General features: G+C 41.0%; 1 protein-coding gene and 1 pseudogene across 1 annotated transcript; both read left to right on the top strand.

The window, feature by feature from the left end:
- The window catches only part of LOC114039470, a 29,747-nt pseudogene extending 22,068 nt beyond the window's left edge, over positions 1-7,679 (top strand).
- Positions 7,680-8,128: 449 nt separating this feature from the next.
- On the top strand, positions 8,129-24,350 carry LOC114042642 (cytochrome c oxidase subunit 5A, mitochondrial). The gene is made up of 5 exons (XM_027861337.1): positions 8,129-8,302; positions 19,131-19,247; positions 20,467-20,588; positions 21,352-21,475; positions 24,139-24,350. Exons 1-4 carry the CDS (start codon positions 8,191-8,193, stop codon positions 21,463-21,465), a joined length of 465 nt encoding a protein of 154 aa, XP_027717138.1. The 5' UTR covers positions 8,129-8,190; the 3' UTR covers positions 21,466-21,475; positions 24,139-24,350.
- The last annotated feature ends 1,888 nt before the right edge of the window (positions 24,351-26,238 follow it).

The raw sequence follows: 26,238 nt of genomic DNA, 5'->3' as shown, positions 1-26,238 counted from the left end.
TGCTTATAAAAGGCTTCTAGCCCTTTCCTTGATGAGTACTCTGGAGTCTATTTTAGCAGAATACCTAATCTTCTTAAATACCTACATACTATGACAAAAACATATTCATCATTATAGCATTTAGTTGAATAAAATCATCTTATGTGGAAATAAAAGCAAACTTTATTTTGTTTTGATTTTACAACATTATAGTGCCAGCAAATGAAGCAGGCACAATAATATTGTGGGGCTATAAAGAAAAACTTAGCCAATTTTTGGGGACTGCAGGAATATCAGTGCTCTCCTCTGCACATGTGCATGATGGCAAATATGGTAGAAAGGTAAGGATGGATTACATTAGGCACAGATGGGCTGGGCTTATCAACTGGCAAACTCTTCTAGACTGGCTAACAGAACCTGAAAGATAAATAAGGTAAAATAGTAACTGTTCTGCCTGAAAAAAAGAAAAACCTACAGCTCTTGGTTATGAAATTAGCTTAGGACATCTTCCCTTTCTAAACTGCTTGGGCATTATGGGAGGATGGCTTCAGTTTGTACTTCTGAAAATAAGATGCCTATGCATGGGCTGTCTTCTGTCTACATAAACATTGTATTATAAACATAGGTGCCAAATTTGCTCATGTTCTGAATTTCTTATTTAATTTCTTCTCTCACCTGAACCAGTTTTCTGTAAACAGGTTCACTGTCAGGGCTTTCTCATCACTTCACATAAGGAATCAATCAATCCATTGAGACAAATGATTATTAATAACCAATTATTAATATCAGGATCCAGCGTTTTTTCTCTTTTTGCTTCCTCATTCAAAGTCCAAACCTTGTAGATCAAGTAAGTCTCTGAAGGACAGAACAGGGCTGACAGTGAGATTGGCCTAACTCACCTGGAACATTTTCCTCAATATTGGGTGGGACCCTACCCAATTGGGAGACTTTATTTCTGATAAAAGGGTAAAGAGAACCTAATCTAGGTGAATTCCAGCCCTAAAGCTTATGCCCTGGAAACCCATACATTCAACTTAAGTGGTCTGGGAGGAGATGTGCTCATCTGGAGTTGACTGGCTGAGTCTCAAGATCAAGTCAAGTTCTTAGCAGGAGGAGCTGAAGACTTTTGGCCCACCTTGTCATTAACATGTCCACTCCATCATTGATTGTTCACCTTATCCTGCCAGGTGATCCTCAGAATCTTTCTACGACAATTCAAATGGAAGTGATTCTGTTTCCTGGCATGGTGCTGGCATACTGTCCAGGTTTCACAGGCATACAATAATGAGGTCAGCACAATGGCTCTGTAGATCTTCAGTTTGGTAGTCAGTTTAATAGCTCTTCTCTCCCATACTTTCCTTCAGAGCCTCCCAAATATTGAGCTAGCTCTGGCAATGCATGCATCAACTTCATCATCAATGTGTACACCCCAGAAAGTACACTACCATGGCAAATGTAAGCCATGCCAGGAAACTGAATTGCTTCCATTTGAATTGTTTTAGGAAGATTCTGAAGATCACTTGGCAGGATAAGATACCAGACACTGAGGTCCTGTCTCAAACTTAAGCACCAAGCATTCAACTCTGCTTCAAAGAACACAACTCCGATGGGCTGGCCACGTTGTTCAAATGCAAACTGTCCACTTGCCAATAAGATTGTTTTATGGAGAATTCACACAGTGCAAGTGGTTCACATGGAGATCAGAAGAAGCAATACAGGGATACTCTCAAGATCTCTCTTAGGAACTTTGGAATTGATTGTGTGATACGGAAGACACTGGCACAGGACCAATCAGCATGGTGTGCCCACATCAGAGAAAGTCCTGTGCTCTATAAGCAAAGCAGAACTGAAATAGCTCAAGAGAAACGCAAGATGAGCAAACTTAGAGAGTCCACCCCAAATGTTCACATGGACTATTTGTGCCTGACCTGTGGTAGAGCATTCTGAGTTTGTATTGGTCTGATCAGCCACAGTGATATTGTGAAACCTGACTCTAGCACAGTGATGTCATTTTGGTAAACAACAACAATTGTTCACCAATCAGGGTTGATCTCCACTTGTCAGGGGCACCTACTTTTCCAAAGGTATTTAACCATTCAATGACCTCCATAGTCTTTTGCCTTTGGTTACCAAGGGAGACCACTGACCATCAAGTTATTGGTTATTTGCTAGTCTTATTAATAAATTGATTATTAATTACCCAGAAACCGTCTCTCAAGATCTTCATCCATCTCACCATCAATAAACATTTATTAAACATGTATTATGTGTCAGGCACTGTGCTAAACTCTGTGGATACAAAAAGAGGCAAAAGATAGTTCCTGTCACAGTCTAATAGGGGAGACACAATGCAAACAAATATATACAAAGCAAGTTAGATACAGGGTAAATAGGAAATAATTAACAGAGGGAAGGCAAATTAACAGGTTTGGGAAAACACTTCCTTTATTTTTTTAAATTTTTTATTTTTGAAAAGCTTCCTTCAAACAAATGGAAATTTAGTTGGGACTTAAAGGAAGCCGGGGAAGTCAGTAGGTGAAGTTGAGGAGGAAGAGCATTTCCAAGCGCGGGGAACAACTTGAACTGAGCGACGGAGGAACAGCAAGGAGGCCAGTGTCCCAGGACTGAAGAGTATGTGGAGGAGAATTTAGGTGTAAGGAGAATAGAAAGATAGAAGGTAGTAGGTTATAAAAGGCTTTGAATGCCAAGGGGAGCATTTTGTATTTGATACTGGAGGCAATAAGAAGCCACTGGGATTACTGAGTTGGGGGTGGAGGGGCAGTGACATCAATGGACCCATGCTTTACGAAAATCTTTTAGTGGGTGAATGGAGATGGATGGATTGGAGTGGGGAAAGACTTGAGGCAGGCAGACCCATCAGTAGGCTTTTGCAATAGTCCAGGCATGAGGTAATTAGGGCCTGAACCACGGGAATGGCAGTATCAGAGGAGAGAAGGGGGTGTTATTGGAAAGATGTTGCAAAGGTGAAATTGACAGGCCTGAGCAATAGATTTGATTTGATATATATATGTTTGATATCTATATCAAAGGGAGAGAGAGATAGCGAGGAATCCAGGATGACTCCTAGGTTGTAAGCCTGAGGGACTAGGAGGATGGTAATAGGGAAAGTGGGGCAGAGGAGGGCTTGGGGGAAAGATGAGGAGTTCTGTTTTGGACATGTTTAGTTTGACTTCTGCTGGACATCCAGTTCAAGTGTCTAAAAGGCACTTGGAGATGTGAGACTGGAGGTCAGAGAGAGTTTGGGGCAGAAGAGGTAGATTTAAGAAATCATCAGAATAACTATGGCAATAAATCCCTGGGAGCTGATGAGATCACCAAAATGTAGTACAGAGGGTAAAGAGAAGAGGGCCCAGGACACAACCATAATGGATACCCGTGGTTAGAGGGCACGATCTGGATGAGGACCCAGTAAGGGAAACAGAGAAGTGGTCAGATAGGTAGGAGGAGAATCAGAAGAGAGGGGTATCCTGAAAACCTAGAGAGAAGAGAGTATCCAGGCAGCTAGGTGGCGCAGTGGATAGAGCACTGGCCCTGAAGTCAGGAGGACCTGAGTTCAAATCTGGCCTCAGACCAAACACTTGACACTTACTACTGTGTGACCCTGGGCAAGTCACTTAACCCCAATTGCCTAAAAAGAAAAAAAAGAGAAAAAGAAAAAGAGAGAGAGAGTATCAAGGAGGAGATAGTGATCAAGAGTGTGAAAGTATGTTAAAATTGTATCTTCTTCTGGTCCCCCTGTACACACACACCCTCTAGTTTGTACAGCAAGTTTATAAGTAGTCAAGTTTATAAGTAGTCAGTGTAAAGTAACAATAGCAGGAAGTAATATTGCAGAGGGGAACCTAGAAGTCACATACAGACTTTCCCAAAGATCAAAGTAGCATGATTTGCAAACTGTATCATATATTAAACAAAAATCACATCCTGAGATTATGTGTTAAATCAGGGGAAGCCATCTAAGCCTAGATCTCAGGACCTTTTGTCCTATGATACTCAGAACTCAGATATGCTTTGTACATCCACAGTAAGACCAGCAGAACACCAAATGGTACTGATAACTTTGCGACAATGTGAATGTGCTAATAAACTAACCCCAAGTTGGCACAGATAAGAATTAGTCTGTTCCCCTTAGAAGAACCCTATAAAAATGAGACCCCAAGTTTCTGCCCCATTCCAGCACTCCTCCATCTCCATGGGGCCATGCTGCCAAGGGCTCCCAATTCTAATCTATGGTTATATGAGTGACTTTCTGTGCCTCTCTTTCCTCCCCCTTCTCTTCCCCACCACTGTTTGCCTCCCCTATCATCCTACCCCCATTCCCAAACCACCTGCCTTTGTATCACTCCCCTTTCAACACTTGCTTTTGTACTTTCTGTGTGTTCATCTCGGTACCCTCTGGGACTTATTAGGGTGATTGAAGCCTCACTCCCTACTTCCATCCTGGTCTTTCCCATCAAGTACTCAAAGAACCAGGCATGCCTGCCCCATTTCATAATTCCATAAATCAATTGTCAATTAACAAGGGCTGAAGAGAGGTCCAGGAGAATGAGGATTGAGAAAAGGCTATTGGATTTGGCAACTAGGAAATCTTGGTAACTTTAGAGAGAGCCCTTTCAGTGGAATGATAAGGTTGGAAGGCAGATTATAAGGGGTTAAGAAGAAAATTAGAGAGAAAATGACCCATTGTAGATGGCTTTTTTGAAGATTTTAGCTACAAAAACCAGATATAGGACTATGGTTAGCAGGGGATAAAAGGATCAAATGAGGTGTTTTTTTTGTTTTTTCTCAGAATGGAGGAAATATGGACATGTTTACAGGCAGTAAGAAATGAGCCATTAGCTATGGAGAGATTAAAAAAATAAGCGAATGGAGATGAAAGAAGGGGCAACCTGTTGGAGGAGACAGGTTGGACTGAGATCACTTGAACAGGTAAAAGAGTTAGCCTTGGTAAAAGAGTAAGGCCACTTCACCATGTCAGTCAGGAGTGAAGGAGAAGATTATAGCACAAGGCATCTGAGTGATAGGAGATGAGGAAACTCACCAAGAATGGCCTCAATTTTTTTCTGTAGAATATGGTGTAAGGATATGATACATTTCACATCAGTGACAAGGGGTTTTTATGCAATTGCCTGTGTCTAAACTAGACCCTTTAGTAAACAGAAATTGACAAAACCTAAACAATGTTAAAGATAAAATGAAACTCATTTGAATAGGTACAGCAGTATTTTTCAAACATCTCCGGACTTCTAAAGAACAATCACCACACTTATCATTTAAATGCAGTATAGATAGTCTATTTCACATTTTGGTTACATTCCAAATAGTCCTAGTGGATCTTATTGTTTTCAAATTATGCTTTCTAGTAGCATTTCTAGCTTTCCAGTATTTGCTGTCTTGTTTACTAAACCCAAATGAACTCTTTGAAAAACTGGAGAACATACATTTGAATATTTAAGATGACCATTAACCAGAGGAAGAGTACTACTTATGCCTTCCAGACAAATGTTTCTACTATATGATTGCTTTCATTCATAAAAAAATTCATTCACAACATTCCAAACAAAGAGGATCTAAATTCTTAATGTTATAAATGTCTTACATTCTTGGTATCATTCTTGAATATTAGCAGCACTTCTACATAATATTTTCCAAAATGATAATGCAAGATAACTATAAAGACAGCATTAACTTAAAACAATCTTATGAAGTTATAAATAAAGACAAAACAAAACAATGCCAATCTAATAACATTAATGTAGTTGACTGGATCTCCAAATTATTAACAGCCTCTGACACAAACAAGCTATCTGATCAAAGGCAAGTCTTTTAAGCTCAGTGTGCCAGGCAACTCTCTAAGACTATAAGTTACCAGGAGATTGCTGATCTGCTTCAGAGAAAGGAATTTCAGGGTGGGGACTTCACCACACCAATGTAATCACAGATCTGAACAACAACAATAACAAAAAGTAGTTCAGGCACCTTCTCCTTCATGAAGCCTTCCTTGATTCACCCCATTCTAACTGATTTTTCTCCACCTGAATCTCTCATGTCACTCTCTTTGGACCTTTTCTATTAATATTTTGTATTCTAATTATCTGTGTATTTGTCATATTTCCCTAATAGGATGAAAGTTCTTTAAAGGCAATAGACTGGACTAGGTACTATCTTTGGGGTGTCTATCACTAACATAGCAAATCTTACACACAGTGGGTGTTTAAATAAATGTGTTATTTAATTGAGGTTGAGAAGTGTATTAAATGGTTTTAGTCATGCTGAGTTTGTAATCGACAACAAAAGCAGATGGAGCTGTCCAGCAGAAAGCTAAAGAACAAAAACAACAGGAATGGAGCTTGGTCTGGGAGACACAGGTCTGAGAATTGTAGATTTGCTACTCAGTTGCATAGATAATAATGGCCAACATTTACATAACAGTTCTCTAAAGGTTGCAAAGCACTTTACCTACCATATCTCATTTGATTCTCAGAATAATTCTGTGAGGTAGATACAGTGGCTGTTATTATTCCTGGAAAACCGAGGACCAAAGAGGTAACACATAGGTGGCACAGTCAATATTTGAACCGAGGTTTTCTGATTTCTCATCCAGGGCCCTTTAGCTGCCTCACATGTCAGTTGAGACCACAGGAGTAGAAAAACTGACAAAGTAAGGGTAAGGAGAGAAGACTAGAGAAAGGTCCAGAATAGAATCCAAGGACATTCACATGTACATTTAGGGGTCAGAAAGAAGAGAGGCCAGACAGAGGAGGGCAGGAGAGTGTGGCATATTGAAAAAAAGAGAGGAGGGACTCTGTCATTGCTGGTTTTTTATCCCCAGAGGCAGGAGATGGTTAGTAGAGTCCAATATTGCAGAGAGGTCCAGGAGTATGACTGTAACAAAGCCCCTAGATTTGGTGACTAAAAAGAAGTCACTGGAGACCTTTTTGGGGGGGGGGGTACAATTTCATTGGAATTCAGAGGACAGAAGCCAAGATACCTGGGTTAAGGACAGTATTGAGGAGGAGGCTGGCTCGGTGCCAGCCTCTCTGAAATTTCCTCTCTGTAGGAAAGCCCTCCACTGACATTTAGTCTTCCTGACCAACCTGGTCTTTCACAGAGCCTCTGAGAAGCCAGGGTGGGCTCAGAATGGCAGGAGGGCAGGGCAGGCAGGAACCCTAGAGATCATGCAAGCCTTCTGGTCCTCACTTAGGAGCCCTGGTTACAGGACCCCTCCCTCCACCCCCGTGACGTCCCACTTTGCGTGCTTTGCACTTTCATCTCTGCACTAGTTCCATCTTTTCAGTAGAATGTTTGCTCCTTGAGGGCAGGGACAAGCTCTGTGTTGGCTCTGTATCCCCAGCCCCTGGCGTGATGTTTTGCACACAGCAGGCTTTTATTTATCGAAGTAAACCTAGTCCAACTTCCTTGGCCTTTATTTTGCAGATGAGAAAGCTGAGACCCGGAGAAGGGAGGTGAGTTGATCAAGGTCACACAACCATCTCTAGTGGGGGACACCTTGAGCTGCTGGAGGACTTTAATTGGCGTCGCCGGGTGTAACATGACCCAACCACGTGGGGGCGCAGTGGGGCTGGATGGCCGCAGCCGGGGACGCGGCTAAGTCAGGGGGCGTGGCCTCATGCGCCACTCTCCCGGCACAGACTGAGCGAGTCAAGAAAGTGCCATAGAGTATGCGATGCTAGAACGAACCTGGCGAGAGCTCCCGGTGGTCTGGATACAGGCCTTCGCTCCCGAGGTCGGAGCGAGGGCGCCGCCTGGCGGGCTCACGGCCTCTTCTCTTCCTCTCCCTTTGGGGAATACGCTTTCTTCCCCTTTCCGTTCCCTCCTCCCGCTCGCCCTCTGGCCGCCCTCGTCCCAAGATGGCCGCGGCCAGTCACGAGGCCCGGCAGAGCGGGATGTGGTTTGTCCTCCCGGCGCCGCCATAGCCCCGCCCTTTCCCTCTCGCCCTCCCCGGCGGCCTCGTGGCGTCCGTAGCCACCTGCCTCCAGAGCGCGCGCGCACGCGCGCCGCAGGGGCTGACTCGCGCCCACGCCCGCCCGCCCCGTCGGTTTCCCCCTGGGCGCGCTCGGTGCCAGTCTCTCCCGCGCGCATGCGCCGCGCCCCCGCTCGCGCTCAGCCTGTGTCCTGAGCAGTCGGCAGTTAGTGGCTCTGTCAGTCCGCACTTCGCCCGCTGTCACCATGCTGGCCGCCGCTGTCCGCCGCTGCTCCGCTTCGGTGCGGGTCCTGCTGCCGAAGCCGGGGGCTGCAGCCCCCTCCTCTTGGTCGTCTTCCTCCTCTCCCGCCGCCGCCGGTAAGGACCCGGCCCGCGCGGCCCCGCGTCCTTGTGGTGACCCGAGCCGCGGCCTAGAGGCCGGCCCGGCGTGACCGCCGCTAGCCAGGCCCCCCGGGAGCGGCTTCGGGTCCCTCGCCCCGGGGTCGCCGGCCTGCCCTTTCCTGAGGCCGGGCTCCCGGAGCAGAGGCCTGGCAGCCCGGCCCGGCCCGGAGGCGCTCCCGGGCGAAGGTGACATTGAACGTCCCGGCGCCCACGGGGCGGGGCGGGAGGGCCCTGGGAGCCGCCCGTCCTTCGGGGACACCTTGGACTAACCCCGGTGACCCCGGGTCCCTAGCCCCCAATGGGGGGTAGGAACCCGGCTGTCCCTGAGCCAGAGAGGGACCCCCGCGGCGTCCAAGCCCCGGCCAAATTGGGGCTTCCTCGGCGGGGGTCCGAGGACTTGGGGGAAGATGTCGGCGTTTTCACCAACCTCTAACGTGAAATGTAGCATTTCTTTCCGTTGTGGAATTTTCGTTTTTAAAGCGTTTGAGAAGCGGGAGACACGGACAGCCTCTTAGGCTCCGAGCTAAGATGAGCCCCAGAGCAGCCCCAGGGATTGCAGATGTTAGCGAGATGTTAGCCCTATTGTGCGGGAGGCAGACGGAGGGTTGGGTCAGTGCCCAAGAGGAAGGCCAGGGAGGGCTTGGAGCTTTTCAGGCCTTAAAGACACCCCCGATACCACGGCCCTGAAGGGAGAAGGCAGACTCCAAGTGGACGTGGGTCAGCAGAACCTGGATTCTGGTTCCTGAGGCGCCCTCCGGGCTGGGTGACCTCGGGCAAGGAAGGCGCTTTGTCTGCTCTAGGCATCTCCTTCTTCTGAATCAGTCCGTATTTAGCAAGCCCTCGCAGGTTCTGTGATAGAGCCCGGGGAGACAAGTACAATACCACAATCTCCATAAGGAGTTTACCTTCTAATGGGAAGACAGGTACATAGAATAGTGTGTGCAGTATACCTGCAGTAAGTACATAGAGTATGTTTTTGTTGAGTCCCATCTGACTCTTCCTGAACCCATGGACCATACTGTCCATGGTGTTTTCTTGGCAAAGGTACTGGAGTGGTTTGCTGGTTCCTTCTTCAGTAGACTAAGGCACACAGGTTAAGTGATTTGCCCAGGGTCACACAGCTAGTAAGTGTCTGAGGCCAGATTTGAACTAGGTCTTCCTGACTCCGAGCCCAGTTCTCTGTCCACTGAGCCACCTAGCTACCTACAGCTGTGCTACATGCAGCATGTGCAGAACAAATACAAATATATAGAAGTGGTTAAATTTAAGGTCTCCTCGAAGTGAGAGCACTAGCACTGGGATCAGGAAAGGCTTCATGCAGATGATGCTTGAGGTGCAGCTAAAAGAAAGAGAGGAACTCTGAGATAGAGGTAAGGAAGCAATGCATACCTGGCCTGTGGGACAGCAAGTGAACACGGCCTGGAAAAGGAGATGGAGTGTCTGAGGAATCAAGAAAAGGCCACTTACGGTGATCTTCAGAAATTTGCTGTTTAGAGTACTGTGTACTGCAGTGACTTCAACATTTTCAGTTTATGCTGAGAAACCTGACTAGGGTATAATAGGCTCTGCTAATTCCTATTTATTATCTTCAACAATGTTACTCTTGTATCTGTTCTAGGAAGGCTTTATAGTAATGGCACTTTAATCTTGGAATCCCTGATGGTAATATGTTACATTATGGGGAATTAAGCACTTAAGGTTGTGAATTTAAACACTGAAGTCTCTAACAACATTCTTCCTGGGCAACTCTGTAGTCTTTTTACGGAATCTAAGGTTTGGTTTGTCAGTCTCTGGAAACTTTAATTCCTCCTTTTTATCATATGATGTGTAAATTAGTGATTTACAGTCATGTTAGAGTTTCTGTATGTTATTTGTCCAGCTTTGTGATCCTCTATCCAAAGTGCCATGTTGATAGATCTAGAGAGCACTTTAATTTTTAGAAAAAATTTAAATTTTGAGGAAAGTCTTATGTGTAACACCCGTTGGAAAGGATTATCCTACTGTCAGAAAAGAGGGTTTGGAAATCCTTGTAGTTATCTTAATTTGGAAATTAATTGTATATTTATACTATTGCATAATTCCTCTATGCATTTTTCATTTCTGTGTTTTTTATTTTGGGGCCTTTCCTTCCTATCAATTCATCAGGTTGAAAGCATTCACTAAGTGCAGATTGTGTTCCAGGCCTTGGGGAATCTCCTTCCTCCTGTGCCACCACCACCCCTTTTGAAATCATTTACAGTTAATGTTTAGTAAAAAGAGAACACTACAGAAAGAGAATTTTCCTACATGGAATTTACCTTCAAAATAGGAATGTGCAATTTAATTCTAATTCCTAAACTGGGGGAAGAGGCACTGAAAATTAAGAATATTAAAATAACTTCGAAATCTGGCAAGAGAAATGAACCAGCTAGACTTTAAGGCCCCTTTCTATCTAATGTTCTCTGGTTCTAGATCTCCTTCAGAGCATCTAGCCAAATGAGTAAGCTCTTAGGTTTATGTTTATAGGGTTTTAAAGCATTTTATAAACATTAATGACCCTAATAAAATTTTATTTACAATTTTGTATAATTCAGGGTTTTACAGAACTTCATTTTGGACTGCTGATAGTTACTTTTCACAAAGTTTATGCCATCTACTTAAAAAGCTAGATGAGGTTATCTAAAAAAGATCCCAGGCAAAAATATGGCCTGAAAATCCCAGGATAGTTCAGCACCAAGAATGCCTGAAGCGTTTGCTTAATTTACTTTGAAGAAGTAAAGATGGAGGAAATGATAACTTGACCAGAGAATCTAAAACTGGAATGGTAATGTAAAACTCTTGTATATCCGTGGTAGAACTCTGAAAAGAATTTAAGGGATCTGTGTGTTCTACTTTTGGGGGGGGATGAGGGGAGGGGTTGGCATCAAAGTTTTTCAGGGATGTTAGGGGAGATTTAGAATAACAATCTTTGTTTATATTTTTAAGATGAATTATTCTGGTCAGTCAAAGGTATTAATAAGACTATATAGCCTGTCCTATGAGATTTGAAGGTGTCTTACTAATGTTTTTTATATCTAACAGCTTTGAGTTCCTTCTTGCTAAGATGGGGACAGGGAGGGGTCACACCTGGGTGTGCCATGTTCTAAGCAGGCTACTTATCAAATCTGTTAATCTTGAACTTCATCCCATTTGTAAGATGGAGACTTCCTAGAAGAAAAGTGCTGTTAAAATGGAGGTGTTGGGGGTGGAATTCCTGAATTTCGGTCATGGCTCTGTCATGTAATTGGTTGTGACATGGAGCAGGTCACTTCACTTTTAAACCTGTAACATGGAAATAGTAATGCTCACACTACCTCCCCCTGGAACACTGCTAGGACGGAAAGTCTTTGTGAACTCTAAAGTGTTGTTTGCATTGGGGTAATTTTTTGTAGTTAGCATTGAGCTGGAAGGAAATAGTTGTTGTGTACATTTATTTTTCTAGTTAAAAAAACACAGTAAGAGAAAGGAAGTGGGTGTGGGGACCTAATGGTCCCCTGTAGCATTGTCCTTGACGAACAGGAGCTTCTGACGGTGGGTTAAAGTACTGAACAGCATTTGGCAAAGACCAGCAGTGTTAGCTTTTGTCTTAATATGAATAACATGGTAACCACCCTGGGTTTGGATCAGAGGATCTGAGCTTAAATTCTGGCTCTGCCACTTAGTGAATATGATCTTGGACAGGTCACTTTACGCCCTGAGCTGAGCCCAAGTTTTCTCATCTGTGAAATGGATCTTCCTCCTTTATGATTTCCCTAATTTTAATAACTAAAGAAGGAAGCCATCTGTCAGAATTTTATAAAGGAAATTTAAGAACTTAAAGTAACTTCCAACTTGGAAATTCTGTGTTATATGAAACCTTTTCTAAGTTTGGGGTGAACCATTTTTTATTTATACAAAACAGTACTGAAATATGCAAATGTTTTTCTGTGTGGGAGTACATATAACTTTTTATACTGTAACTAATTCCATATAACAATATTTCCTCTAGTTCAGGCCAACACAACATACAGCCCGCCAAAGGATTTCAGGCCACCTGCGAAAAATGTAGAGGATGTAAAACAGGCCTGTACATACTGCCCAAAGGGCCGCAAGTGGCCTGCAGACCCTATGTTGTGCAGGCCTGCTGTAGTTTGACTCCAAAGTTGGGAATATACATATAATTTCTGAAAGGAAAAGGGTAATAGAAATGACCTGATCTGAAAGGGACATGTGCAATTGTTGATTCCTATTCTATTCATAGCATAACAAAGATATTTTCATTTAAGATGGAAAGTATATTTTTGCATGTATGCTCATTTCTACAGGCACTTTCTTCCTTCTGTTTACAAATAGGAAAAAGCTGTAAATTGCCTTGTTCAATTAACTACAGATCAGAGTTTCAGGATCAGAAGGGGTCTTGGAGATCAATTAGTTTAACTGGTACCTGAACAAGAATAACTTTTTTTTTTCAAAAGCACAAGTTTATTGGTTGTTTTGGTACAGGACAAATGCTACAGATGAAGAAATAACTGGTATGATAAGCATTAGATTCTATCCCATGACTGTTAGATCTGTGTGTTCCGTTATATTTTAATTTCTTTGGCACCTTTTTCTACATATAATTTTATTTGACTATCAGACCTCTGATTCCTTGGTCTAGGAAACTCCCTGGGAGAAAAGCAGATGTCTACTTTTATGTGTCTGTTATCTTAGAAAAGGCTGTGAGAAGTCTCATGCTGACCTGCTGGGTGTATTATAGACTTACCCGTGTGCCACTTCTGCTGCATATGTTGACATACTGTTTTTGTAACTCTTGGATGCTCTCACATCTGGGGCCTGAGGTAGTGGCTTTAATTTGAGTGGAGGTGGGAAATTTTCTCCCACGGAGTTCCCTAGACCAGTGACATCATAGTTCTAGTCCCTATCCCTATGGTATATAATGGAAAGGCCTTTGGATTTTGGAATTAAAGGACCTGGGTTCAAATTTCAACTTTGCAGCTTACCAGCTGTGTGACCTTAGGCAAATAACTTTCCTTCTCTGGGCCTCAGTTTCTATGAGGCATTGGAATTTGATGATAACTCAGGTATTTTCCAGGTCTAAATCCCATGTGTTCGTAAAACAAATCGATAAATATTAAGTACCTACTATGTTCCAGGCACTATTACTAGGGATACAAAAAGAGGAAACAGCCCCTGCCCTCAAGAGGAGCTCACAATCCAGTCTGAGATGTCTGAAATTATACAGTAGGAAGCCAGAGAGAAAGATTGTAGTGTTCTGAGTTTGAATCCTTTTTTGATTATTTAATGATGTAAAGAGAGGCATCACGGTGAAATGAATATAGCTTCAAAGTGAGGAAAGTCTGGGTTCATGTCTCAGCTCTATAACAGTGACTGCCCCCAAATGCTTCTCTTAAGATCGATGTACAGCATTTGCTGACCTGAATTGGTATATCATTTAAATTAAAGGTCATAAAAGATCATGATCCACTCACCCATAGTTCTTTACAATTTACAAAGTGATATATACACATGCATTCCCTCTTCTGAGCTTCATTCCAACCCTATATGGTAGGTAGGGTTTAGTAGTGATACTAATGTATCTATTTATAGCTGAGGAAACTGAGACCTAATGAGATGTTATTTGCCTAATATCACAGAACTAATACATGACAGCTGTGACTCAAACCCAAGCCTGTTTATGTTCAGTGCTTTTTCTAGTGCCTAGATTCCCACTTGATAAATTTAGGTTAGTAAAAGAAAAACTTCACAAAGAATGATAAAATATTTCTATTTGGTTCATAGTTTGGGTCAGAAAAATTTGCTGGAAGTACAGTTGCAAAACAAACTTGATTGAGAATATTTAAGGTAATATACTTTTGTAGGTTATAATGTAGATACAGTGTGTGAGCAAAAGTGTATTGCTGTCAGGATTTATCTTGGGCAGGTTGATTTATTTGCCCTGACTTAACTGTTTAGTTAAAACACTGAAGTTTTTTGTTTTGTTTGTTTTGTTTGTTTTTTAATGATTTTAGTGGGATAGAACCGCAAAAGAAATGCAACAGAAAAGTTATAATCTGTCTTACTCTGGACAGTGAACATGTCCTAACTGGTCACTTACCACCTTCATAACTGCAACTTTGAAAGCATTATAGAATCCATTTTTACACCATGTCAAGAGGACAATACCAAAAGATTAGGAAAAAATGATAGTTACACAATTAACTGGACAGTGTAAAGAAGATCCTACTATGCTTTTTTACTTTAAGAAAGTGTTTCCTGCTCAGACACATGACACTTACTGGCTGTGTGATCCTGGGCAAGCCACTTAACCAAGATTGCCTCACCAAAAAGCAGAAAGAAAGAAAGAGTTTCCTGGCCATAGCAAATTCATCCTTGAAAGCTCTCCAACAAGCTGTTTCCAGCATAGTTGTAGCTGCAAAGCACCTTGAAGAAGAGACAGGAGGTGGAATGTGCCAAGCAAGTCAAACCACTGCCACCATTTCCCTACAGACTCTGATGGAAGTGGCCCAAGACCTTGAACCCAAGGACCTTGGGAATAGCAGTGCCTCCTTCCAACTCAGGTTCCACAGGCATCACTGTGGAGAAGGGGGTCAGCTTTCCTTGCCAACACCAACTGCTGACCAGGTGCCACTCTTAGGAAATTAAGCCCAAGAACCCAGTTCTGCTTTCAAAGCAGTCATCATGTATGTGGATGTAACCATAGAGATAACTTCTGTTTATCAGTTTCAAGCAAGCCATAAAGCAGGAGGACGTAGATTTGTAGATGTTCCCAATGTGTCAAGGATGTTCAGCACAGACTCCAAGTAGAAGAGATGAAGTCTTCCTGACATTTCTGTTTGCAAGTAACATTATGCTGGTTGCATCAAGACCCCGAATACTGTAGGAATTCCCCAATGAGCACTACACTCAAAAAAGATTGGCCTAATAACCTGTATTTTTTTAATGGATTAAAAAAATGCTTATTGCTCAGATTGCAATATGCAACTAATTGAACAGTCCATTGAATTAGGCCATCAGTACATAGATCTTAAACATGTACTGTGGATGGGCAATGAACTGGACCTAGAATTGAATAGAAAAGAAGGCTACAATTACATTTGGGAAATTAGGCAGCACTTTCAGTGATTCCAAATGGTTCTCTAGTAGAAAAATCCATTTTTTTATTATGGATATTTCCCCAGTGGTGTTTATATGACTGTGAATCTTGGAGTTCCATAATATCTGAAGAATTAAAATTGTAGGTGACAGGGCAATGGTGAAGATGCACAGTGGGAAGAAGTCACCTACACACATTTACTTGTTTTAGGACAAGCAGTAGTATGAGCAGTATCATCAAGGAAATATAAGATGAGGAAAGGAGGTGAACCAATTGTGTCACAGAAGCCAAGTTATAAACAGATATTCAGAAAGCTTGGAGGTGCCCTGCTACTCATGAAGTGTTAGGGGGCCTTTGGCAGATCTTCTGGGAAAGACTCAGGAAAGCACAAGAACAAGAAATACAGGGGATATAAAGATGGAGTACAATCTGCACCAGAAGAGGAAAGGCCTATAGAGTGGACATAATAGTTCCTTTGAAATATTGAAACCGGCTTTTATAATAGATGATTTATAAATAATACTGTCTTGAGAATAGATATCATGTTATTTGAAATCATGTTTTATGTACATCTGACTGCTCCTTCTCTGTCTCCTTAGCTGGATCTTGCTCTAAAGACAATTTTTTTTTTTTATAGGCAATTGGGATTAAGTGACTTGCCCGGGGTCACACAGCTAGTAAGTGTCAAGTGTTTGGTCTGAAGCCGGATTTGAACTCAGGTCCTCCTGACTTCAGAGCCAATGCTCTTTCCTTGTACCACCTAGCTGCCCCTGGATCTTGCTCTAGATCAAGACTTCCAACCTTTGTCCTGGCCCTCTTATCCCTTTATATTACTTCTGGGGTGATCTATTCCACTCCCAAGGATTTAATTACCATCTCTATGCTGATGATTCTCCAATCTATTTTTCACTCCCCAACCTCTTTCCTCATCTCCTATTTCCAACTGCCTTTCAGACACCTCCACCTGCATTCCAGTAGATATCCTAAACTCAGTACCTCAAAACAGAACACATTATCTTTCGCACTAAACCCTCCTCCACTTTCTACCTTCCCGATTACTGTAGAGGGCAACACCATCCTCCAGTCCCCCAGGCTGGCAGCCTAAGAATCATCTTGGATTCCTCACTATCTCTCATCTCCTGAATCCAATCGGTTGCCAAGGCCTATCAGTTTCACCTTTGCAACATCTCTCAAATACGCCTCCCTGTTTCCTCTGACACTGCCACTATTTTGGTTCAGATCTGGACTATTGCAATAGCCTGGTTGGTCTGCCAGCCTTAAATCTCTCCCCACTCCAATCTGTTCTCTGTTCATACACAAATGATTTGCCTAAAGCACAGGTCCAATCACCCCCCTACCCCCACTCAAATAAACTACAGTAGTTCCCTACTGTCTCCAAGAGCAAATACAAAATATACTTGTTTGGTATCCAGAGACCCTTCATAACCTAACCCCCTCCTACCTTTCCAGTCTTCTTACATCTTATTCCCCTCCACATATTCTTTGGTCCAGTGACACTGGCCTCCTGGCTGTTCCACAATCTCCTTCCTCTGCTCTGACTCCTGACTGGCCTGGCTTCTTTTAAATCCTAATTAAAATACCACCTTCTACAGGAAGCCTTCCCCAATCCCTCTTAATTCTGGTTAATAAAATTATTTCATTAGTTAATTAAAAAATTTCCTATATGTAGCTTGCTTTGTATGTATTGTTTGCATGTTGTCTCTCCCATTAGATTATGAACTCCTTGAGGGTAGGAACTGTCTTTTGCCTCTTTGTAACCTTAGACCTTAGCCTAGTACTTGGCACGTAGTAGGTACTTGATGTTTGTTGATTGAGCTTAACCCCTCATTTTACTGATAGTGAAATTGAGGTCCAGAAATACTGTGATTTATTTTCTCCAAGTTACAAAGCAACCAATACTGGGCCTGTTATGTGTCTCTTAAAATTTCAAGTGCATTGTGAGTGCTTGGCTTATAAGTAACTGAATTCTTTGTAGTTGGTAGAGTGCAAGATTGGGGAACCTGCAGCCTTGAGGTCACATTTGGCCTTCTAGGTCCTTGGGTGTGTCCTTTTGACTGAGTCCAATTCAAAGGGCCGCACTTGAGGACCTCTGGGGCCAAGTGTGGCCTCGAGGCCGCAGGTTCCCCACTCCTGATGTGGTGGAAGATCACTGAACTTAAGTTGGGAAACCTAGATTTAAAACTCAAGTTGTTGGACCTTAAGCTAATCATATACCCTCTTTGATCCTCAGTTTCCTAATTTGAAGAACGATAAAGAAAGATAATCCAAATAATCAAAACCTTGATCATTACTTTAATAGCTAGCTATATTAGAGCTACAGTTAGTTCTTAAAGTTTGGGTTAAAGTTTTGTATTTATTAAATGTTGGACCGGGTGACCCATTCTTTTTGAACTTTTAGTATTAAAAGCATATGTCATTCTCGTTCATTAACATAACTCAATTCAAGAATTAAAATGTTTATTCTTTTCCTCTTAAGAGAAACAACAAAAATGCATTTCCATTATTAGGTCAAATGAAATTCATTGTGGATATCACTGAATGGTGTCATCCAGGGGTGGGGAGCCTTCAGCCCTCAGAGGTCCTCCAGTTTGGCACTTTGACTGAATCCAAACTTCACAGAACAAATCCCCTTAATAACAGGATTTATTCTGTAAAACTTGGACTCAGTCAGAAGGCTACATCCAAGGACCTAGGAGGGCACATGTGGCCTTGAGGCCACAGGTTCCCCATCTATGATGTGGCCAGCTATCAAGTAAAGATAGAGTATTCCATAATTGAATTGCTGATCTAAAAGTGATGTTCTATTATCTAGCCACTTAAACAGTCAGTTTCCAATATTTGTTTCTTTTGGTGTGTACTTTGTTTTCTTTACCATTTCTTCTTAGTGTTAGATTGTACATATTTTTAAAATGTTTGATGCCTTTTGTTTTTATATTACAAGTCGTTTTGGGGAATATTTCTATTCTTCCAGTAACTGCATCATACAATATGGAACATACTGTTGTACATAAATACAGTTCCCCAACCTCTCTTTTGAGAGGAGGAAGGTGTGTTTCATTATCTGTTCTCCATGCTTATTCCTGGTTTTTCTTTTGCTCAGTTTGCCTTTTTTTCTTAGTGGCTTATTAACTCCTATTTTGTGAAATACTTTCAGAAGTAGATTTGAATAATTTTATGACTAGTATGTATGTTTTAAAATATTCTAAATACTCTGTACACCAGGCTCTACTTTATAAGTCAAAGGAACTGAAATTTACCATTGAGTTTGGGCTACTTAAAAATAGGAAATACAATTTATTGGAGACTTCCTAGCCTCCAGCTTAGCTTTCTTCCCATTACATCATACTTCCTCTTCATGTCTTTCAGGTGCTATTGAGCAATTGAAAAAGAGAAATTATTTTTATTCTTTGATGTGTTAAGAGATTGTATATTGGGGCCAGATATTAAAGAATGAGAAAAAATAATGTTGTGTTCTTGTTTTCCTAATTGATGTGTTTATTGCTTAGATCCCTGTCCTTAGAAACTTTATAGGATACATGAAATGCATCCTGAGATTTTTATCAAGTATTATATTCACACATTGAAGATATGGTTAGATATTTTTTTCAAATGAGATGGATATTTTAGTTAAATGTTTTAGCATTTTAAAAACATCCTTTTTCTGTGTAGCTATTCAGTCAGTTCGCTGCTATTCCCATGGGTCCCATGAGACAGATGAGGAGTTTGATGCTCGCTGGGTAACATACTTCAGCAAACCAGATCTTGATGCCTGGGAATTACGAAAAGGTATGGATTGTGATGTGGCTGTAAATTGATTTTGGTAAGAGAAATTCAGCTGCTTCTTATTTGCAGGCTGCGGTATAGAAGCCATCAAGTCTTTGTGACATCAGTACTGGCAAAAGTGAACGATTAGTAATTAAGCATAAACTTTTAAACTTTATCCTCTAAAACAGAGGTGTCAAACATGCAGCTCACAACACTCCCAAGTGCACCCAGAACCAGATTAAAATGCGGTTGGGAGATATTTAACAAAATAAATAAAAATATGATACAACATAATTTTAACACTTGGTTTTCTAAGTCAATATGCATCTGCAGGGATCCATGTATGGTTTAGTGGCTTCCATTTCTATTTGAGTTTGCCACTACTAATATAAATTATCACACAAGGCTACTCCCTTTGGAGAGATTTGTACCTTTGAAACATCTCTTGGGGTGGTTTTCTTATTTCTGACCTGCTGGAAGATTTTTCTTTTGTCACATATTTTGGTTTGCCCCAGTATATAAACATTAAAGCAAAGTTGGTCAGTACTTATATCTTCCAAATTTTAACACTAGTTAAATGGGAGTAATAGTTTATTGCTTCTTGTGTAATCTGTGAATGTGATTTCCTTCAAAATGAGACATCTGAGGCTGGTCTAGCATTCTGGGTTATTGTAGAGACTATGTTTTGTTTTTTTAAAGCCTCTAATCTTTTAAAAGAAGTATAGTGACTTCATCTTTCTTTCAAGAGTACTACCTTTGAGTGATCTTAGAATAGGTATGATGAAAAGAATAGTGAGTTTGGTTTGCCATTAAAAGACTATTAAGTCATCTTTGTGTGCAATATTATATAGAAGTGAATATAATATAACCTCATACTTCTCCGGTTTGTTGTCCGTGAAACAGCAGTTAGGCTGTGTGACTAAGCTTTGCATTTATGTTCTAGTTGTAAGTCATATGATCCCATAAACTGAACTCGAAATAATCTCTTAAGGTAGTAGTTCAGAGAACACTAAAACAGTAATTGGGAGACTTGGAATCTTTGTCCTAACTCTGGCCTTGAGTAAGCCATTTTCAGAGCCTCAGTTTTCATCATTATAAGAAGAGTGAACTGGGTAATCTCTGAGGTTCCTTTTAGTTCCATGATTCTTTGGAAGTGTGGATAATTAAATTTATCATATGAACCTGTCTCATGTTATATTGCTTCTCTCCTCCCTTCCCCCCTTTTTTTTTAATCTAATAGGAATGAATACATTGGTTGGCTATGACCTGGTTCCAGAACCCAAAATCATTGATGCTGCTTTGAGGGCATGCAGACGGTTAAATGATTTTGCTAGTGCAGTTCGAATTCTAGAGGTTGTAAAGGTAAGTATTTGTTGAAATAACTGAATAAAGGTATCCTAGAATTTGTTAATGCCAAAGGAACAGCACAGCAGGTTAAAGTTTTCTGAGTTTATTTAACTTGAGAATGAACTGCTGTATGAGGAAGATAGATTTTGTTGCAAGTAGAACTTTGCCAAAACTCACATCCCAGAAGTAAGTGACCTTAGGACACAGTTTTCCCAGAAAAGACACCATTGTGTTCTTAATAACTCTTTCCTTCCCCCCAAAAAGAAAGAATCACAGTGTACACAGGAAAGAAAATGAAATCGCTTTATCTTAAATGAAAGGGATAATTATGGGTTCTGTTGGCTATCAGTTCATTCAGCACTAGAGCTAATTGAATTATGGACTCAAATTAGAAGGAAATTAAAATATTTTTCCTCTGTTGATTCAATTATAAATGTTGCCTGCTGGGCATATTTGACTGCCTTCACAAAGTTTTCTGTCATCACTACCTTCCTTCCTGGCATGTTTTCCTAAACATCATCTAATTAGCATATTCCAGTTGGTAAAATTATTCCTAGGGTATAAGGTTTACCTTGCTTTAAAAGATGCACTTTTAAATTTTAAATTCTGCAATACTTGTTTATCTTCTTTATTGAAACTAACTGCTCACTGACTAAATTGATCCAAAGGGGGATAGGAACCTCTACTGTAGATGTATTAGTTGTATGTAATGCCAGGCTGGTTTTGTTACTTGTACTATGTCCATTGAATTAAAAGGATTTTCTATTCTTACTATTAGGACAAAGCAGGACCTCATAAGGAAATCTACCCATATATTATCCAGGAACTTAGACCAACTTTAGATGAATTGGGAATCTCTACTCCAGAGGAATTGGGCCTGGACAAAGCATAAACTCTTGTGGGTAAGGAGTAGCCATGAAAATAAGAAGTTTTCTACCACCATTTTGTATTCTAAAAATGACCTAGTCAGTTCTACACCTCGGTAAGCAAGAGGAGATGAGCACTGAGTAAAAGGGCCACTGGAGAGCTGAATATTCAGTATGCTTTGACAACTAGGTTAAGTGGTACTGTTCTCTGTTTTTTCCACCCTTCATCCTACCCTCCAAAGAAACACAACAACAACCACCCAACACTGTATTATAGTAGCTTTTAAAATTTCTTAAGTAAAGTATTTGTGGTTATAGGCATGATGTTTAAAAAGATTTAAGATACATAATTTCTAGGTAATTACTAATTTTATTAATAATGCCAGCATTTTACTAGAAGGATGGTCATTTGGCCATCTCTCTCTTAAACCAATGGCAATCATGGCAGGCTCATGGCTTATATGCCCTTTTGGAAGAGGAGTGTTCCCGAGACTAGCAATCAACTGTGATTGACTACCAATTAATGAGAGAATGAATATTACAATGAGGGGCTGGATCTGAATTTAGATTATGTCATTTACTCTTAAATTAGCCTGGCCTTGGGTAGTCTATTCAAAGAATTTTATCCCCCACAACTTGAGTAGACCACAATAGCTGCCTCACTCGGGTAGAGTCTGGATAGAGGAGGTTAGCTCAACCTTCAGAGACTGAGGTCTTGAAATGAGGATAAAAGAAAGGGGGAAATTTTAATCTCCCCAAATCAGTGGTTATAAATAATCATTTCTGTCATTGGCTAAAAGACAATTGAAGAGTGCACTGTGCAGGTTTTGGAGTAGGAGTTGTTAGCACAAATTTGTTATCACAAATGCCCTTTTATTGATCTTTCTGTAAAGAACTGTCTTTAAGTTTGATACTGCCATTTATTCATCTACCCAAGCTATAATTTAACAGGTGGTTATTTGAGGGAATTTACAGACCCTGGTGGTCTTCTGTAGAAAGATACATCAGAATATGCTTTGTGAAGCATCTTTTGATCTATAACCATTAGACATTGAGATGTCAAGGTATTCACAAAGACTTAACTCCTGTTTCCAAGATTAAAATCACAAGACTTAAAGCATTTGTTTTCTAATAGTAACAGATAGCAAAAGTTGGGGGCGGGGAGGAAGGGGAAGGAAACAAGCATTTATTATACACTTACTATGTTCCAGGCAATGTGCTAATAAGCACTCCATAAATATCTCATTTGATCCTCACAACAACCCTGGGAGTTAGGTAAGATTGTTGTCCCCATTTTGCAGTTGAAAAAATTGAGGCAAACAAAGGTTAAGTGATTTGCCAGGGTCATAACAGCTAGTAAATGTCTGAGGCCAGATTTAAACTCTGGTCTTCCTGACTCCAGGCCCAGCGCTCTACTCTGAGCTTAGGAATAAAAACTAGACTGTGCTGTATAGGTTTTAATACAAATGAGACCTGTTAAAATTACTTATTGGGTAGGCACTATTCAGGCTGATAAGCAAGCAATAACCAGTAAATCTCATTAGGTTGTCATTAATGATTGTTAATTCCTATTTATATGGTGCTTTGCCCCGTTTACAAACACAAACATGCGAGATGCAGATATGAGTGAATACAACTAGTTCCATTCCAGGTGCTGTATTTACAAACAGACATTGAATTGCTTAATGTTTGAGCATTTGAAGAAAACCAGTTCAGTTTGGCAGACATTTAGCACCTACAATGGGCAAAGCATCATTTTTCTTGATTCACTTTGCCTTATAAATGCTTTGGATGTAGCATTCCTTATCAGGGTTGGCAGACAAGTATTTGTGGATGGGTCTGTATTGCCCACAGGAAACTGAAGAAGCTATCAAAAGTATTTTGTCTTACTAGATTTTTTTTTTGCATCAAATATTCAAAATTGGGAAGTTTTCATTACACAGAGGTATTTTATATTATTTGTAAATGGATTAAACTGTAGACATAGGATCATAAAGAGTTTGAAGAGTCATTAGAGGCATGTAGTTTGATCCTGTCATTTCACAGAAGAAATAGGCACCCAAGTTCTCATTTCTAGAAAGTGCCAAACCAGGGTTCAAATCTAATTCATCTGATTCAAACCTAATACACTTTCCACTGTTCCATACTGCTGTGAACTCATGACTTGGTTTCTTTCTGTTTCAAGTTCTTGCCTTCAAAAGGAGTCTGACATGCATGAATAAGCCAAAATCAGTTGTTTCTTTTCTGTAGGGATGCTCTTCTATTTAGCAGGAAAGGTTATTGTAATGCCTTACTAGTGGTATAAGAGACGAAAGCCAATCTCTCACCACATCTTTGTAAACAAAGGTAACTAGTAGATGTTAGAATTGGCCGGCAAGGGGCACCATGGATCTCGGATATAGAGAGTCCCGAAGACCTGGGTTTATATCCTCTTTCTGATGTTCACTTAGCTCTGTGACCTTGGATGAGTCATTTAATTACTTTGCCTCGATTTAGTCATCTCTAAAATGAGCAGGTTAAACTGTATGACCTAACATCTCTTCGAATTTTAGAACCTATGATCCTGTGATTTGAAGATGCTATGTTTTTTCTTAGAGAAAGTTGTAAGATGAGAATAAACGATTAAAGGAGATGAGCCAGGACCTTGGAGAAGAGGTATAGCTGTCACTCACTCAATCTTCTCTTTTTTTCTCTTTCAGATGGGCTCCCTAAGGATTTATTGGTAATGCTACTTGATTATATACATTTACCTGGAGATGCTGATGATAAAATATTATTTGAACATGTTTTTCTTTATTGAGTCCCAGTATATATAATATTTACTTGGACCTTAATAAAAGGGAAACAGTTTGAACTTAATTTAAGCAGTTGCTACCTGTGTTTACATTAAAAAATTTGTCGTTGTTGTTCAGTTGTGTCTGATTCTTCATGACCCCATTTAGGTTTAAAGATACTGGGAGAGTTTGCTATTTCCTTCTCCAGCTCATTTTAGGAAACTGAGACAAACAGGATTAAGTGACTTGCCCAGGGTCACATTGCTAATGTCAGGCCAGATTTGAACTCAGGAAGATGAGTCTTCCTTCTTCCAAGCCCAGTGCTCTGTGGGCTGTGGCACCACCTAGCTGCCTCTATTAGAGGATGAAATGATTGGTCTAGGGCTAATAGATTAAAAATGTGCTGCTTCCAGAATAAGGAAGGAGACAGTTCACTGTACTTCCCAAGGCAGGCCATTTCACTTTGTGGCAGTTCTAATTATTAGGAATTTTTCCTTTATTTCAAACTTAATAGTTGCTTCTCTGCAACACCCTTGTGCTCCAAGGTCTGTCCCCAAGGACTCAAACAGAGCATGGCTAATTCCTCTGCCACCTGAGAGCCCATGAAATCTTTAGACAGTCGTCATCCTCCTCCCTTTCTATCCCATCCCCAATCATCCCTAGGCTAAACTTCGCCACTTTTTTCTGCTGACCCTTCACATCAAGTCATGCCCCACTGCTGCATGCTGTCCAGTTTCTCACTGTCCTCCCAAAATGTGGCAATCCAAACCAAACCTAGCATGTTAGGTGGGGTCTGAGCCAGGCTGAATACAGTAGGGCTAATATCTCCTGCACCTTTTCACATCTCAGTGTGGCCTAATTATGTTAAATCTCTGTTGACTCTGGGAGCTGTGAATCTACTGAGGCCTTCCTCCAGATCTTTTTAAAATGAATTTCTGCCTAGCTATGTATTTCCCATCGTCTACTTGTAAAGTTGTCATCGTTTTTGGTTTCTTGTTGTTTTAGCTCAAGTGTTTGTTAAGCCCCTGTGTGCTAGGCTCTGGTGTTTTTACAGGTATCTCTGTTAAATTCATCATATTTAATTCAGCCAGTAGTTTGGATCCTGACTTTCTTCCCCTGTGTTAGGTTGGTTATCAGTGGCTGAGCATAGAGAGGCCCCCTTAGAGGCACCAAGACAGGTATGAACTTAGAGGAGCAGTAATATGTTTAGGTGAGTCTAAGTACCCAGGACCACTCAGATAATATGTACTCATAAGAAACTCTCAATTTGGAGAGTGGCAGTGTACTGTGACAAAGGCACCGTGGAAAAGACTTGACATTTCTGTGCATTTTGGGGTACTGAGGAAGGTTTCAGGAAATAGGACTGTGTGGTTCCCACATTGGGGCCTCTCTTAGTCCCAATGAAAACCAGAAGCACCTTGGGATGATTGGGGTGCTGGGTGGTGCCCAGGATTGACTGCATCCCATGAGGATTTTGTTCTGACATTGATGGCTCTACATACATATAATTTTTTTCCCTCCCACTACCCTAATACTGAGAAAGGACTCATGAGTTACAAATATCATCCTTCCATGCAGGAATGTAAACAGTTCAACCTTAGTAAGCCTTTATGATTTCTCTTTCCTGTTTACCTCTTCCATGTTTCACTTGAGTCTTGTATTTGAAAGTCAAATTTTGTATTCAGCTCTGGTCTTTTCATCAAGAATGCTTGAAAGTCCCCTATTTCACCCAATGACCATTTTTTACCCTGAAGAATTATACTTAGTTTTGCTGGGTAGGTAATTCTTGGTTGTAATCCTATCTCCTTTGCCCTCTGGAATATTATATTCCATGCCCTCCGGTCCTTTACTGTAGAAGCTGCTATATCTTGTGTTATTCTGATTGTGTTTCCATAGTACTTGAATTGTTTCCTTCTGGCTGCTTGCCATATTTTCTCCTTGACCTGGGAATTCTGGAATTTGGCTACAATATTCCTAGGAGTTTTCTTTTGGGGATCTCTTTCAGGAGGTGATCAGTGGATTCTT

Source organism: Vombatus ursinus, unplaced genomic scaffold, assembly GCF_900497805.2.
Source record: "Vombatus ursinus unplaced genomic scaffold, bare-nosed wombat genome assembly UNPS02000749.1, whole genome shotgun sequence".
In the NCBI taxonomy this organism is placed as follows: domain Eukaryota; kingdom Metazoa; phylum Chordata; class Mammalia; order Diprotodontia; family Vombatidae; genus Vombatus; species Vombatus ursinus.
Note: the sequence above shows the minus strand (reverse complement) of the source record. Positions and strands in the feature narration are given on the sequence as shown.